General features: G+C 38.0%; 1 protein-coding gene across 1 annotated transcript in view; it reads left to right on the forward strand.

Annotated features, from left to right (window-relative positions):
• Positions 1-17762, forward strand: part of PDE10A (phosphodiesterase 10A) — a 247668-nt gene that overhangs the window by 186874 nt on the left and 43032 nt on the right. The window contains exons 11-13 of the mRNA XM_046670653.1: positions 1731-1873; positions 4541-4633; positions 7600-7786. Coding sequence (XP_046526609.1) covers positions 1731-1873; positions 4541-4633; positions 7600-7786 — 423 coding nt within the window. The remainder of the gene's footprint in view (positions 1-1730; positions 1874-4540; positions 4634-7599; positions 7787-17762) is intronic.

Consider the following 17762-nt stretch of genomic DNA (forward strand, 5'->3'; position numbering starts at 1 on the left):
TTGCCCTGAGGAAGATTTGCCCTAAGCTAACACCTGTGCTAATCTTCCTCTATTTTGTATGTGGGTCTCCACCACAGCATGGCCGCGAGTGAGTGGTGTAGGCCCACGCCCAGGAACCGAATCCAGGCTACCTAAGTAGAGTGTGCTGAGCTTAACCACAAGGCCATGGGACACACCACTTGGCCAGCTTTTTTGTACAGGGACAAATAGTAAAGTTTTGTGCTTCATGGGCCATACTCTTTTGCAACTACTCAACTCTGCCACTGTAGCATCCATAAGCAATACATAGAGGAATGCACATGGCCATGTTCCAATAAAAATGGATTTGCAAAAACTGGCAATGGGCTGGATTTGGCCCATGACCTCATGGCTCATCTCTACTCTAGGCCTTGTCCTGGGCATTTGCAATACTGTGGATAAAAAAGAAGCATTTTCTGTTATCACACAACTCATAGGCTAGTGGAGTAGACAAACTGGAAGTTCTGATGATCATAATATCCAGTATACTTAGTATTTGGCAAATCAGGCACAGCCTATGTTTGCTGAGTACAGTTCATAATAACAGTAAAGACAAGCATATAATATGAGGATGAACCAGGGTATCTAACCAGGGTACCTAACCCACTCTGATTTCTTTTCATTAAATCTATAAGGTAGTTTGTTTTACATGAGATTATATATTTTCCCCTGGCCACAAGGTGGCCCATGTCCCTCATGCATAGACTTTATTACAGCTATTTTTCTCTGAGAATTAATTCTTTGTCTCTGAGGAATAATTTCATGTCCATCCTCTGGATGATTGAGGTTACTGGAATTCTCAATGTAGGTAAATATGGTGGGCAACATAACTGTAGCCCCAACCCACTGGGGACAGTGGGATGTGCTAGGCATTAAAGAAATACTTGTTGAAGGAAACTGCTGAAGAAATGAATGATGAAATGAATACATAGTTTTCCATTCAGAAGAGGAAGAGCACATCTGTTATGAGAGCATAGGCCATGGAAACAGCTAGTGTGAGTTCAGGTACCTGATCCATCATTTACTATCCAAGTGAGAGTGGACAGGTTAAGTTACTTCTCTGTGCCTCAATTTCCCTACTATGTAAAGTGGAGATAAAAATGCTCCCTGAGTTCATATTGTTATTGTGAAGATTAAGTGAATTGATGCACATAAAGTGTATAAAAAGTGTCTAGTACATAGTAAACAGTAATTGTTACACATTATTAGTGCAGCAGATAAAATGTAACTGATGTAGATATGAATAATGTGTGTCTCATTAGAAGGTGTTATTTCATATTTTTTACAACTGGTATGTCACAAACACCAACCAATCAGAGTGGATGCTAGCTTAGGAGTTGAAAGAGGCTCAGACCAGAGCACCAGGGGAGGCCTGAGAGGTTCTGGTGGAGGGGCCATGGTGACAAAAGGTCTTAGGGACTTAGGCCAGTAGCTTCTTTCCAACCCATACAGAAGCGTTGTCGTATTCAGCATCCAGCACCGTGGCGAGGATGCATAGCAGCTGCTTATTTATTCATGTTGGTATCTGCTAGTGTTAGCACATTGAGAGTGACTTCGATATATTTTTATGCCTATATTTATTTAGTTATAATGCTAATTTCCCCCAATTAGGGTATAGGATAGCCAAAATTCATACCTCATTCTGATAAAGTTTTCCTGTAAACTCTTTGAATTTCTTATTGGCTCACCCTTGTTTTATTGTTTGTCTTTAGATATATGCAAAAAACCTGGTGAATGCCGATCGTTGTGCACTTTTCCAGGTAGACCATAAGAACAAGGAGTTATACTCAGACCTTTTTGATATCGGAGAGGAGAAGGAAGGCAAGCCCATCTTCAAGAAGACCAAAGAAATAAGGTACAGCTAGAAGTGGACTGTCGGTTTGCTGTGTTTGCTGCTGTGCAGGTGTTCTGTCACCCACTTCTCTGTGCCTGTTCACAGGTGTGCTGACAGTACTTGTCATACTGTGATATCATTCCCACCAGGACCCGCCTCCTGAAGGTAGTACTTCTGGGAATGACATTGCAGTGCCAGCGAAACCCCGCCTAGGAAGCTTTAGCGTCACTCCTGGAAATGCCGTCTTCCGGAGGCGGTCCTTTTGGAAATCATGTTGGAAAAACTTACTAGTGCTCCCAGGTAGGTAAAGGTCCACCCCTCCTGGAGTCTGCAGGTTTGCCCATGTCTAGGAGCAAGGGTGTGCTTAAACAATTTGGCCCCCACCCCTTCCCAACCTCCGGGGCTGTCTCCAAGTCCAGACCCTAGTGGAAACTGACCTGGTATATTTGCTGACTTCAACACACAATTCTATCACCAAATGGTTGATTTAGTCGATCTTAGAGCACGCTTCTGTTGCATCTCAAATGAAAGCCTTCTCCATTCTTTAAGTGGCAGCTCTTGTCACTCAAATAAACAGAATGGAGTTTGCGTGGCTGCTGGAGGCACGGTGGCTCAACCCTGTCACAAGCCGAACACCCACAAGGAGCACTGTCACAAAACTTTTAAGAAACAAGCTTAACATTCAAAAATGGATTTTTTTTAAGACGTTTGCCTTTCTTTTGTTTTGTGTGTCTTGTTTAATTACTTTGCCACATAATGCTCTAACGTGCTTTGGTAATTACAACACTCTAGGAGAACACTGTTCCTTTTTAATTAAGAATTGCTGTTCATTTGGGCCGTCAGTCATATAAGGGAACTGAGCAGGTGTGGGGACACAGAGTGTGGTCCCGCACCAGCCCTGGCTGCCACCCCTTCGGTTGTCCCAGGGAGCTAGCTCCTGTGTGCCATACCTGCGTCACTTTGACCGATAGGCACTATTAAGGGTTTTTAAAAAAATTATTTTATTTTCGGAGGGACTGGCTGCATGGCCAAGTGGTTAAGTTCGTGTGCTCTGCTTCAGCGGCCCAGGGTTCATCAGTTTGGATCCTGGGCGCAGACCTACACACCTCTTATCAAGCCGTGCTGAGGCGGCATCCCACATGGAAGAACTTGAAGGACTTGCAACTAGGATACCACACTATGTCTTGGGGCTTTGGGAAGAAAAAAAAAAAAGAGGACAATTGGGAACAGATGATAGCTCAGGGCCAATCTTCTTCACCAAAAAGCATACCTTTTAAAAAGAAATGACTTTATTTTCGGTTTCTGTTTTAGATCTCAGTAAATCAGTGTGAATATAGTCGTTTAGGTGCAGTCATTTCTCTTGCTGAAGGTTCATGTACTCCCTCCGAGTGCTGGTGTTGATCTCTTCTGACGGTAGTAACTCGAAGCCCGTGTTTACACACAGTGAGGTTGGCTGTGGTTCTCAGCTGACCGTTTATGTGATGTGCCTCTTAATTATCGCCTCCACTGACCTGAGATAGCAGAGCACAGAGAGCTGGAATCAAAGTTCCAGTTCAGACTACCCTCAGACCAAGAAAATCACGCATAAATGGTGAAATGGATTCTGATAGGCTGCTCACGGCGGGCTAATGCACTGTGTTCACGTTGTTCAAAGCACAAGAAAACCTGGACAAAAACAGGGTTGCATTTTGTGCAATGTTGGGTTCACTTGTTGATGTTTCAAGAAAGTCAATTCTCTTTTGTGTCACTTCTCTTCTGAATTTTCCTTAGGGGAAATTTTTTACGGTGGAGCTTTATTTCAATGATTATTTTCTGTCATGTTGAAAATAGAGCATTATGAAAGTTATTTTCGAGCTGCTGATATACATAGATACTGTGCATTGTAGACATCTTAACTAAATTTCGAAAGGAGTGCGTGTATGATGATAATATTGTAATGAGAAAACTATGAGAATATACTTATACAAGAAAATGCTGATATTAGCTATCAAAACATAATTAACTACAATCAGATAATGCTTGTATTTTGACTGTTTTTAACAAATTAGGAGTAAAAATGCAAGAAATTGTGAATTGTGTTATTTTTATGTAGTACTTGTGTTGCAAATGCCTTAAAATTTCAGTCCTGCATGGTAACATGAGACATAACTTGTGAGTTTATTTATACGTACGGTGGAAAGTACGTTGGTGTCAATCTACATTCTTGTTTTTATTGTGCCACTAATATTTTAGGAACGCTGTCAAGATACTGAACCCCTATGGGCCTCAGTTCACACCAGAGTGAGAATTAATTGTATAAATTTATGTTGAAACACCTTGTAAATTACATATAAATTGTATATTACATGTAAATTGTATATCTACTTTGCAAATACAAAGGATTATTATTGGTCAGTGCAGGAGAATGCTAGTTAATTTTTCAATTTCAATTTGTGGTTCCAGTATAATTTAATATATTGTGAATTATATCTTAAAACAAGATTCTCAAGCGATTAAAATGCAATGTTTTTCTGCTTTACCTTTACACATTTTATGCTAATAAGATGGCTTGGAATATGGAAATGTAAAATTTATGAAAGCACTTAAAATAGTGCATTTTTATTTAATATTTGATGATAGTGAAATGTTTCTAATTATTTTGCAGCACCTCTATTTTAATTGGCATGCCGCTCTCTTTTGTATGTGCAGATTTTCAATTGAAAAAGGGATTGCTGGCCAAGTAGCAAGAACAGGGGAAGTCCTGAACATTCCAGATGCCTACGCAGACCCACGCTTTAACAGGTAAGAAGCAGTTTGTGTCCTCCATCAATTTCTCTGTCCAACTCACACTGGCTGAAACCTCTGCGGAGTTCTGCACATCCCAACTCAATTATGTCTTTCCTCCTTGCTGCTCTGTAGTACTTTCTTTGAACCACCTCTGTTATCGGTAGTCAGTGTTTTCAGAGATTTATAAAAATGATGGATTCTCAATCGTTAAGGATACCCAGCTATAAAAGTTTAAAATGTTATAAAAGCAACTAAAAACCAAGAGTTTAAACTTATAAAGCTACTTTTTTTATTATAGTGTCATCCTTTTGTCCTGAGCATGTTGTCTATCAAAACTTGCCCTAAAAGGCTTTAACAACCAGCAGTAAAAGTACCACTTTTGTTTTTTCTTTTTCTTTTTTTTTTGTAAGGAAGATTGGCCCTGAGCTAACATTGGTTGCTAGTCTTCCTCTTTTTATTTTTTTCTCCCCAAAACCCCAGTACTTAGTTGTATATCCTAATTGTTGGTCATTCTAGTTCCTCTATGTGGGATGCCACCACAGCATGGCTTGATGAACGGTGCATAGGTGCGCGCCCAGGATCCAAACCAGTGAACACCAGGCCACCAAAGTGGAGTGTTTGAACTTAACCACTTAGTCATGGGGCCAGTCCCCCAAAAGTACCTACTTTTGCTTGCTGGTTCTGTCATTTATTAGCTCTAAAGTGACCTGGAGTAAGTTACTTAATCTCTCTGAGCCTCAGTTTCCTCATCTTTAAAATGGGTAAGATAATGCCTATTTTGTAGTTTTTTGGGTTTTTTTTCGTACTTAGAGAAAAATATTCATAAAATGTCTGGCAACTTTACCTGAAACAAAGTAGGAACTCAGCAAGTTACAGCTTTCATCAGATATTATTAAAGTTGACTATTAGGATGGATTATAAAGATTTTTTGTTTTGTTTTGAGTTTCTTTGGAGAACTAGAAACTGAATTATATAATCCAATTATAGTAAATCTCTGGAAATTGAAAGTCTCAAGATTGGTGTTGTGACTTTCACAGTTCAGATATTTTGACAGCAATGTTCGGTTAATTCAAACATTTACTTTACTTTAAGAGACAATTAGATAACATAAGCAATAAGGAAGATTTTTCAGGTATTTGATTAATGTCGAATATATGCCACTCGTATATAAACACAACTATATCCTAGTAGTATGTTTTATCAATAAATTAAGAGTATGCTAAAAAATTTTTTTCAAAAAACCCAAACTTGTTATTTTAGTACTTAAATATTAAAAATACTTGTATATCCTTATATAAAACCTTTATATCAAAATTTATGGGTCAACTATTAAGAACATGAAAAATCAAGCAACAGATTGTGAGAAAATATTTGCAAAACATCTATCTGATAAAACACTTGCACCCAGAATAAACAACCCTTCCAACATCATCATAAGATAACTCAATTTAACAAATCAGATACATGATTTTAACAGACACTTCACCCAAGAAGATGTATGAATGGCCATTAAACACATGAAAAGGTGTTTGACATGAGGGAAATGTAAATTTAATTGACAGTGAGATCCTACTACACCCCAACTTGAACGGCTAAAATGTGGAAAGATTGTCATTAGCAAGGGTTGGCAAGGATGTGGAGAACCTGGGACCCTCGTATTTGGCTGATGGGGATGTTTAATGATACAACCACTTTGGAAAACAGTTTCACAGATTCTTATAAAGTTAATCACATACTTACTGTATTCAGTCAGCTCCACTCCTAGGTATCTCGCCAAGAAAAATGATAACATCTGCCCACACAAAGTTGTGTATGCAGATCTTTAAACGGGGTGTTATCAAGTAATAATGTCCATTAACTGGTGAATGGATAAATAAAAAGTGATATAGCCATACCATAGAATGCTACTCAGCTATAAAAAGGGCTGATCCACTGACAGGTGCAGCAACACGAATGAATCTCAAAAACCTTACTCTAAGGGAAGGAAGCCAGGCATGAAAGACTGCCCTCTCACTAACTACCTTCTGTTGTGTCCTCGCTTCTGTGAAACTGAGTCCTGTTTTCAAAAAGTGTTTCCTCTGAATCAGGAGTCAGCAAGCCTTTCTATTAAGGCTCAGATAGTGAGTAGTTGTGGCTTTATAGACCATAGCATCTCTGTCACAAGTCCTCAGTTCTGTTATAGGGTGGTAGCATTCCGTTATGCAGTGGTGTGGCTGGATTCCAGTAAAAACTCTGTTTATGCAACAGGAGAGCCAGCTCCGGTGGCCTAGTGGTTAAGTTCGGTGCACTCTGCTTCAGCAGCCCAGGTCCAGCTCCTGGGTGCAGACCCACACTGCTCATCTGTCAGTGGCCATGTTGGGGTGGCGGCTCACATGCAAAAAAAGGAAGATTGGGAGTAGATGTTAGCTCATGGTGAATCTTCCTCAGGGAAAAAGGGAAGATTGACAATAGATGTTAGCTCAGGGCAAATCTTCCTGGGGTGGGGGGTGGAACCCACACAGGAGAGGGCTGCTTTGGCCCATGGGGTATAGTTTGCTGACCCCTGCTCTGAATTTTTAAAGTGATAGCTCCACTTTGTTTGGCAAGTTACATCTCTCATAAGTATGACCAAGTTCAAAGGAACATGTTATTCCACCAAATTTCTTATATTTTTCTCTGAATCTATAGATTGTCTCTGTTCACTTAGTGACGCTGGATACTTAAAACCGAATGATAAGCTAAGAGCCTCCTAGAGGCTGTTCTGAAAAACTCCCTTGAAAACACAAGAACAAATCGGTTAGAATATTTTTGAAAAGGTTTTTAACCCTTTCAAGTGTCACGCTGTCCTTAAATTTAGAAGCCAACAGTTCCATTGCAGTCGATTGTAGTAGAGGCGTGTCGGTTGCAGAACTGGGTTGAGGTTTGTGACAGAATGTGTCATTCGTTTTCCTCTGCCTGTTTTTTCCTGTGCGCTGCTGCTTCGTTCCTGAACGTGCCTGCAGAGAAGTAGACTTGTACACGGGCTACACCACCCGGAATATCCTGTGCATGCCCATCGTGAGTCGGGGAAGCGTGATCGGTGTGGTGCAGATGGTGAACAAAATCGGTGGCAGTGCCTTCTCCAAAACGGACGAGAACAACTTCAAGATGTTTGCTGTTTTTTGTGCTTTAGCCTTACACTGTGCCAATGTAAGTAACGTTTTTTTCAAATGCCTTTTTAACTACTGGATGCTCATTATAAAACCTTTTAAATAAAGTCATTGAAGTACGAGTTTTTTTCCTTGTAAGTTTCCTTCAGAGACCAGAAAGAGTGATTCCTGGTCGCACATATTTTAGGAAATGCCTTAAAAAGCCTTGGAAGAAAAAAATAGATCTCCTAATATTTTGCGTTTATTTCAAGATAGGAATTTATTAAAAAGAAAAATGAAGTTAATATAAAGGTAAAGTGTTCAAGCAGAAGGTTTATAGTTCACAACATCTCCTGAAATGAATAAGGAAAATGTTATCTAAACCCTTAATGTTTGTCGTAAGTACTGCATTTGAGATTCTTGTATGAATGAGTGATGACTCACGTTTTTACACCAACCAGCAAAGTGTCAGTTGTGAGGAAAAGTGAGCAATTCAGCATGTTTGTCAGATGCTATAGATAAAAGCTCATTTAGTCCTCACAACAGGATTGCCCTGTTTAATGAATAATAAATTAGGTTTCATTTATTTTATGAAGTCTCACTTTGAAATAGTTGAATTTCTCATCTTTCTCTTATGTTTTTATATTTTAAATGAGTTAAACATTCAGTAAATTCTGTAAACTCTAGTAATCCTTTAGAGACATTACTGGAACTCTGAAGTTAGGGAAATTTTTATTTACCTTCTTAGAAAGCTAAATCAATATAAATGGGAGTTCCCACCTTAGTACTTTAGAGAAATGGCCTTGTTGGAAATTGAACCAAGTTCTGTGCAGTAACCTTATAACTAATGGAAAAAGCTGAGAGATAATTAGCAACAAAAATGGCAAAAAATAATACTCTGGTGACTCGAGATGACCATTTGCAGTTCAGTTAGTGCTATTTAAGAAGAGCACCCATCTTTTCTTTGCGTCACCACTGTGCCCTCTTATGGGGACATTTATTGTTACTTAGCTCATCGGAAGTAAACTAGTACAGTTGTCAAGTGTTTTTTGCTTCTGACACTTTCTGTACCTATGACTGACTCTCATAAATAAAAATATTGACAGCTTACATTTGTTTTGTTTAGTTTAAAAGTTGCGGAGAATGTCATTTCCAGTATATTTCTAAATATCGGTTTATGTCATTTTTTAAATGAAGCCACTGGAAACTAAGTACTATAGCAACTTGATACCTGTGTAGACCATTTAAAAAATACAGTGGCAAGCTCTTCTGATTGGAAAATTCAGCATCATTCTTTTCTCTCTCTGAACATGGATTTTTATCAGCCCACAAAAGTTTTTTTCTAATATAATATGTTTCATGCTTTGAAGTATTTTATTAAATTCCCTAAGGTAATATTCTAAAACAAACATGTATAATAATTGTTAAAAATTAATTTTGGGCTGTGGTAGTATATGTCATTATTGTATATATGTGATCAAAGTAACCGTGTTACAAAATTTTGGTAAATAATTATCAAAAATACAAAGTACCAATTATTGGAAATATTACTTATTAATGAGATGGCTGTGGCTTAAAACACAAATAGTTAATATACCCATTCATAAATCTTACCTATTGCTGGGATGAAAGTAAATTTAGCCTAAGTTGTTTACGTTTTCTGTTTTGAAATAATTGCAAACAGAAAGCAAAGTTGCAAAGATGGTACAAAGAACCCCCTTCTACTTTGCTCTGCTCCCCAAATGTTAATATGTTACCAATTTTGCTTTGAGATTCTTTCTTTCCTTCTCCTCTCTCTCTCATTCTAGATATCATCTCTCTCTGATATATTTGCGAGTGTGTTTCAAACAAGAGATCTTATTTTGTCCACTTCTCCCCCCTTCTCACTATTTTAGAAAACAGTTTACACATAAGCCTCTTTATCCGTGTTCTCTTTCTCTGTCTCTCTGAGGCACACATTGATACCCTGAGTCTTAACACCACAGAACTCCTTCTGGCCATCTCATTTCCATCTTTGGAGGTTTTTCCTTGACATTGAGAAATTTGGCTTCCACTATTCAGCATCAATTTTATTCCCACTTGTCCCTTTTATGTTTAAGGAGGCCACAAGAATTGCTTTCATTAACGAGTAGATGGGAACAGACAGAGTTTTATTATAGCAATTTCTCTTACTTTAAACTCCACCTGTGCTAAGATGCCAAAAAGTGCTGATAGTTCTGTCATCAAAAATTATTTTTAATGATCTATCTGCTGGAAAGTTATTTAGGTCACCTTCAGTATTTTGTGAAAGCTTTAGAAACCACTGTTAGACCTCATTAACACCAACATTTTAAATTGTTCCTTTTGTTTTAAGAGGTTTTGGTATTAGAGAAACTTGAGCAGGGGTTTATTTTGAGATACGAGGTGGGAAAAAGTCATTTTTAGGCACCAGTGAGTATGTGTGAAAGTTAAGGAGGTGAAAATTGATCCTCTTAAAATCTATCCATGTTTCGGGGCTGGCCCCGTGGCCGAGTGGTTAAGTTCGCGCGCTCCGCTGCAGGCGGCCCAGTGTTTCGTTGGTTCGAATCCTGGGCGCGGACATGGCACTGCTCATCAAACCACGCTGAGGCAGCGTCCCACATGCCACAACTAGAAGGACCCACAACGAAGAATATACAACTATGTACCGGGGGCTTTGGGGAGAAAAAGGAAAAAAATAAAATCTTTAAAAAAAAAAAAAAATCTATCCATGTTTCCATGTATCTCTTGAAGAATTCCTGTGTACTTCCAAGAATATGTAAATGTCAGTTAATCACATCTGTGAGCTCCTGCCTTTTCCTCATCATTCCACTTGGTTCTAGAGAATGTACAGAAATATTTATTAAGGTCATAAATCTGAAAAAGCTTTGTGCAGTCTAAAGTGCCTTTTAATTGCCGGTTATTATTAAGTCAGATTAAGCATGTTATTCCTGGGAAATTTAAAATATTTCTGCTCTTGAACAAATTATTGCATCCTTAATAGGAGCATGTTTCCTACATGAGAATTGCTTCTAGTACTCAACCGTGATAATGTAACAGCATATTTTATTGTTGTTTGGCTCAGTGGTCCTGTTTGATTGAGGCCTGTCTAAGAGGCAGGGCACGTGGGCCACACAGACTCTCATCATGTGTCTTTATTCTTCTTTAGTTCATCTGTAGTTCTCTTAGATTCCTCCCCTTTTTTTGAGTTAAAGAGCCATGTCTCTGATTGGCAACGTCTTTTCATTTTTAACAGATAGCTGATAGTACTGTCAATGGAAAGATAACCATTTAGAAAGTCTGAGAGTCGAGTCGTTTCCAAACTTAGAGTCAGTTAATTTAGTCATACACATTATGATTTTAAAGAAACAATTTGATATGATGCAAAAAACCAACAAGATGGTCATTTCTGTTATATCTTTTGCCTGGAAAAAGGAATCTTTTCAAGATTAGCTCTGTACATTCTGCGTCAAAAGACGTTTAACGTTAGAGGAGTGTGGAAAAAATCAATATTAAGATGAAGCCTGTTGGCGAGGGATAAATTTAATAAATGGTTTAGCCTTTATTCATTCCTCAAGTCAACAACCAAGTAGCGAGTATCCTTTTTGTACCAGATGGTGGATACAATATTACTATAATCAGGACTGCTCGTATTTGATGTCACACTTACTCCGGGACGCACACTGTTCTGGACACTTTATGTATAAAGACTCATTTAATTAGTCTCACAATGATCCTGAGTGAGGTGATTATTCTCTCTTTTTGACATAAGAAAAAATGTACACATAAAGTTTAATTTGCCCAACTTCACGCAGCAAGTATGTGACAGAGCCAGGGTCTCAGTGCATGTTTACTGGCTCCTCGCTGTGCTGCCTTTCACTTGACACTGTCCTTCTCTGAAGTTGCTTATAGGAGAGACAGACATTAGATAGAGTTTTAAAGTTTTATATATAAGATATAGAGTAGGTGGTGCTTGGGAGAGTATGATTAATTTTTCCAGAAATGGGAAAAAGTTCAGGAAAAACCTTCATAGATAAGGTAATCTAGATTACAGGGTGAAGATAAGGTTAATTAAATAGTGTGAAGTAGATTGATAGAAAGTTTAACAATTCTCGCTATACTTTGAAGGAGAATTATGTAAATTAAATTTGTATTTGTAGATGATGAGCTGACTGTTGGGTGCAACACTTGAGTTTTTCATATCCCCAACGAAACTTTTCTTAGAAATAATTTAAAATTCATATTATTTGGAAATGGATTATATGACAAGCTGTCTCCTAAAATTCACCTGTCTCCTTGTTGGTAGGAACATGGTAACACACACGCGCATCTTTCTCTCTATAACATCTTTAATTTGAATACACTAGGAAGAAATTACTGACTAACACCTCCCAGATTACATCTTTTGGATAACATGAAAAATAAAAAGTTTAATCCTTCTCCAAGTCTACAAGTATATAGATAACTAATTTTAACTGAATTAAAAACTTTTTTCTTGCCTTTGAGGCTACGAAATTTATAAATGACATGATTATTTATTCATTCCACTAATAGAAACTGAACACTCGTGTATGTTAGGTACTGTGCTGGGTACAGATTAAGAATGAACGGAGCCAGCCCTGGTGGTCTCGTGGTTAAGATTCGGCCCCCTAACCACCACAGCCAGGGTTCGTTTCCCGGTCGTGGAGCCACACCACCTGCCTGTCAGTTGTCACATTGTGGCAGTGGCTCACGTAGAGAGCTAAACTAACACCTAGGATACACAACCACACACTGAAGCAGGAAAAAAAAAGAACTGACACTGAAACCTAGGTGGTTTCATGTCCCACGTTTGCATATATATATATAATTTTTTTGAAAGTCTAGGCACTGACTACAGGGCAATTTTCCAATCTCAAGTTGATTTTAAAAGCATCATTTCCAAGAGGACTTACTCTGCAGTAGATACAGCTTTTCCCTTAGATATTACACTTTTCTTTCGTCTGCTTTTCGAAGTCATTCTCTAAGCACTTTTTGAGTGAAAGCATGCTGCGTATCATTCAAACCTCAGGCTTGAAGTCAGGCAGATGGGCATTTTAATACTAGCTTCATTGTGTTCCAACTTTTTGACCTTGGGCCAGGCGGCTTACTTCTTTGAGCCTCTCTGTCCTCGCCTGATGAGCGGGACTAATGCCCATCTCACAGGGTTGCTGTCAGGACTGAATGAAATAATATGAGTAAAATTCTTAGTACCGTCCCCACTCCATAGTAGATATTCAGCCTTACTCCCTTTGTTTTTTACTCTGCATCATGATATTTATATTTTGTGAATAATCATTATAGCCAATTTCATGAAATCTCAATGCATTGTTATATATATTTATAGCAAAGCATTTGGAGAGTCCTCTTGTCACATTTGCAAATCTCACCGTGAAAAGAATTCTCTCTGGTGTTGCATAGAGTAGTTTCCTTGACCTGTCTTTAAGAAAGACAGCATTTTAAACACTTCTACTTAGGATTTGGTCAACCAAAAAAAAAAAATCAGCCCTTCATGTTTTGGTCCTGTGGTTCCCATAAACTAGAAGAGCTGTGCGGGCATAAGAAGTTGCATTTCAAATGTGACATTTTGGCAACAGTGTATTTTGAATCTCTCAATTATTTTTCATGAACTCAATTGTTAGGGGGTGTTGGTCTGTCAATTCTTCCTTGTGTTGGTCTCTTCTTTCTTGGATTTATTCATTCATCCATTCGTTTACTTAATCACTTGATATTTCCTTCCTCAGATGCATTTGGAATTACTGTCCCTGTGGGAGACCCACGTGCCCATGATTGTGTAACCCTTTCTCCACGTACCTCCAGTGTTCATTGTTCTCGGTCCACCTTTTTTGTTAGTTAATTCTTTAGCTTGAAATTCTTACGGTATGTCAGTAGTGCAAATTTGGGACAACTACGTGAGGTACAGGAGGAGTTTTCATTTCTTCCATGGATGGAGACTATTTATTCTCCACCCACAGCCCCAAGCAGGAACAAGCTCCTTTTATCTTTACAGAGTTCTCAGTGCAGCTCCTCTTCTCACGCAGCCACGGCCAGGTCTCTCGTCCCACACAGGCCTTCAAATCCCAGAACCACGAGCCACAACTCTGCTGGGTCTGAGGTCCCTTTGGTCCACTGCAACACTATGTTATGCTACTAAATAAAGAACACACGGTTTCTTGTTAAACACTTTCCATACCTATCTGGAGTGTCTTTGATTTTAAGACAAGATTAATTTTATTAATTATTTTTTTAATTTTATTGATGTTATCATTAATTAATTAATTTTATTAGTGATATCATTTAATGCTATTGACAAACATCATATTGAAAATATGTATGTTAGCCAATATTTTGTCAATTATAATTGAAATGTGAGTTAAGTTGACTGGAGGAAAGTGCATATAACTTATAAGAGCAGGACAGCTATCAAGACATCCTCAAACTTCTCCAGTAGTTAAGCTCCTTGTATCTTGTGCGTTACCTATACCCAGTGGCATTCTGGTAAAGCCAGCTCTCTAAAAATCAGAATCTTTATTTGTATGTAGTGTTTCCCAATTTCTGTGGTGTATACACTCCCATCATGGGCAATTTCAAGCTCCCAGGTCAGCTACTGGATTCTGAATGGGAAATGATGCGCGTAATTGGCTCCTATAAGACAGTACAGCAAACCACTACCATGCAAGAATAGTTCGCCAGGGGCCGGCCTATGGCACAGCAGTTAAATTTGCACATTCCACTTTGGTGGCCTGGGGTTCGCCGGTTCGGATCCCAGATGCAGACCTACACACTGCTTGTCAAGCCGTGCTGTGGCAGGCGTCCCACGTAAAATAGAGGAAGATGGACACGGATGTTAGCTCAGGGCCAATCTACCTCAGCAAAAAAAAAAAAAAGAAAGAAAGAATAGTTCACCAAAATAAACAATTTTAGGGGGACCTACAACACTGAGAATTAAGTAATGTTCCTGAGTATATACTGTTAGTAAATGCTGGTGAGGAGAGTCAACCCAGGCAGATGACCCAGAGTCTGTTCTTAATCACTTTCCCTTGAAGTGACTCCAGGCCTACTGTGAACATTAATTATATCAGAGTGTTTGCTAAACACCATGAGTTCTAAATGTAGTGAGGATGATTGTAGAAATAGGCCACAAAAAGCATTCCAAAGTATCACCAACTAAATGTTCTTGTATGCCAAGAAGTAGGGATGCCGTTTTATGAAATTATGAATGGTTGGTTTCCCTCACCACGTGGTAGAAAAGGCTGTGTTACACTCCTGTTTCCAGGTCATCTTTCTTCTGTCTTCTGTGCCTTGTCTATTCCTAGTGCCTAAGATTGGTGTGCCATCAAAATAAATAGCAGTGCCTCCCATAGGAGTGTCTTCCTGGACAATGAGTCCCAGATTAATTACTCAGTTATCATAGACAATTAGTTTATGCAAAGTCAACTTAAAAAGACAGCACAGTTTTCTACCTTCATTAATAATTGCAGTAGGATGAATAAGGTGAAATCATTTACTAATAATTCTACATTATATTATTTTCTACTATTCACATTGAAAGTCATTTATTTTTTTAACTAAAATATCTATAAAATTTGCCAAAACTAATTATTTTTCACAGTAAAGTTAATATGCATGGGTTACCTACACTAATTACAAAATAATAAAAATAAAATTTTAAATTAAGAAATTTTTATATTTGCAAACATTATACATTTATAAATATAAGCTTATAAATAGAAATAAAGTTCATTATAATTTGAGGTCATAAGCCTGTGAAATGATGGTAAAAGGAATAACTACTTTACAGGATTTTTGTGAGAATAACGTGAAAAAGTGTCGTCAAAGAACTTAGTATGCTTCCTGCCACATGATAAGTGGTCAATAGTATTAATGATTATAATGGCAATATTATTTTGCTGTTTAATGTAGTTACTTTTACTAGCAACTTTCCCAAAACAATTCACAATTACGAAGACGGCGTCGAAGTGTACATTCACTTCCATTTTGCTACCCAAGGATTTGCTGCTTGTGGCAAAGTACTTGGAAGAATGGCTGAATTTGTAGATTATTTACACATGCGTCTTTCACAGAATGATAAATATGCCAAATTGGCTGAGCGTTTCTGGTGACAAAGGCAGTCAATATTTTGTTCCTAAGCAGATATATGCAAAGAAATAAACAACGTTTAATCTGAACTTTCAGATTGCGAGTGATGTTAACACTGAATAAGAAAATAAAGGCTTTTCCAAATAAACTCATGCTGTGAAGAGAGCACTTTGAAAACAGATGTTTGCAAGTATTTTCATTGTCCTGTGACTTTTTTGCTGTCATATGTATGTGTCATTCATACAAATTATCACATGCCTTTAAAGACTGGGAGCCGAAATTTTTAACTAGCTTTGCTGAGGTTTATCAATATCCAGTGAACTGCAGATGTTTGTGGAGTGCACAGTTAGACAAGTGTTTATACCCCTCCCCCGTGAAAACATCACTACAGTCAAGATAATGGATGTATCCACACCCCCACAAGTTTCTGTCCATCCTTTATAATCCTCCCTCTTACCCCTCTGCATCTTTATCCCGCCACGTTGAGGTAACCACTGATCTGTTTTCTGTCGCTGTAAATTACTTTGCATTTTCTAGAATTATTTTACACAAATGGAATCATAAAATCTGTATTCCTTTTCGTCTCTCTTCTTTCACGCAGCATAATTATTTTGAGATTCATCTGTGGTGTCACATGTATAAATAGTTCATTCTTTTTTATTACTGAGTAGTATTCCATTGTATGGACAGACTGTAGACTGTTTATTTTGTCACCTGTTCGTGGACATTCGAGCTATTTCTAGTTTTTGGCTTTTACTAGTAAAGCTATGGTGAACATAGGTGCACGAGTCTGTGTACAGACATGTTTTCATTTCTCTTGAGTCGATATCTCGATGTGGAGCGGTTGGGTCATAATATAGGAGAGTATTTACTGTTCAGGAAACTGCCAAAGTGTTTTCAGAAATGGTTGTACCCTCGAACATCCCAGCATCATTGTACATGTCCCCTTTCCTCCACATTTGCCATCTCTATGCCTTTTTCCATGAAGTGTCTTCTCAACTTGTTTGTCCATCTTTTGTTTGTGATTATTTTCTTATTCTTGCTTTTTGGTAGTTCTTTATATATTCTCGATTCAAGTCATTTATCGGGTGGGTTACTTGTAAACATTTGCTCCCAGTGTTTGGCTGTCTTGCTTAAAGTTCTTTTAAGCAGTTTCTTTCTAAGAGTAGTTTTTCACTCTGAAGAAGTCCAGTTCATCAGTTCTTCCTTTTATGATGATGCTGTCAGCCTTTTACCAAAGAAATATTTGCCTAACCTAAGCTCACAAAGATTTTATCCTGTGTTTGAGAAAACCTTCAAGAAGTTTTATAGTTTTAGGTTTTACGTCTAGGTCTATGATCCATTTTGAGTAAATTTTTGTGTATGGTGCAAGGGAAGGGTCAGAATTCGTTTATTGGTTTATTTCACAAATGAGTGTCCAGTTGTTCCGTCACCATTTGTGGCTTAGACTCTCCTTTCTCACTGTCTTGCCTCTACATCCTGATTGAAAACCCACTGACCGTATTCATTTAGGACTACTATTTTCTCTTGAGGAACTCACCCTTTTATCATTTGAAATGACTTTCTTTATCCCCAGTCATAGTCTTTGCTCTGAAATCTACTTTGTCTGATGTTAATACAAACACGCTAACTTTCTTTTGACTGGTGTTAAATGGTGTGTCTCTTCCATCCTTTCACTTTTACTCTGTTTGTGTCTTCATATTTACAGTAGGATTCTTGTAAACAGCGTAAGTTAGGTGCTTTTTTATTCTGACAATCTGACAATCTTCGCCTTTTAATTGGCATTTTTAGACCAGGCCCATTTTGTGTTTACATGTACATGCACCATCTTATTTCTTTTCTGTTTGTTCCATCTCTCCTTTGTTCCCTTTACCTCTCTTTCTGCCTTCAAAATTGAATGCTTTTTATGATTATATTTTATG

The sequence above is a fragment of the Equus quagga genome, chromosome 8 (genome assembly GCF_021613505.1).
Source record: "Equus quagga isolate Etosha38 chromosome 8, UCLA_HA_Equagga_1.0, whole genome shotgun sequence".
NCBI classification, from domain to species: domain Eukaryota; kingdom Metazoa; phylum Chordata; class Mammalia; order Perissodactyla; family Equidae; genus Equus; species Equus quagga.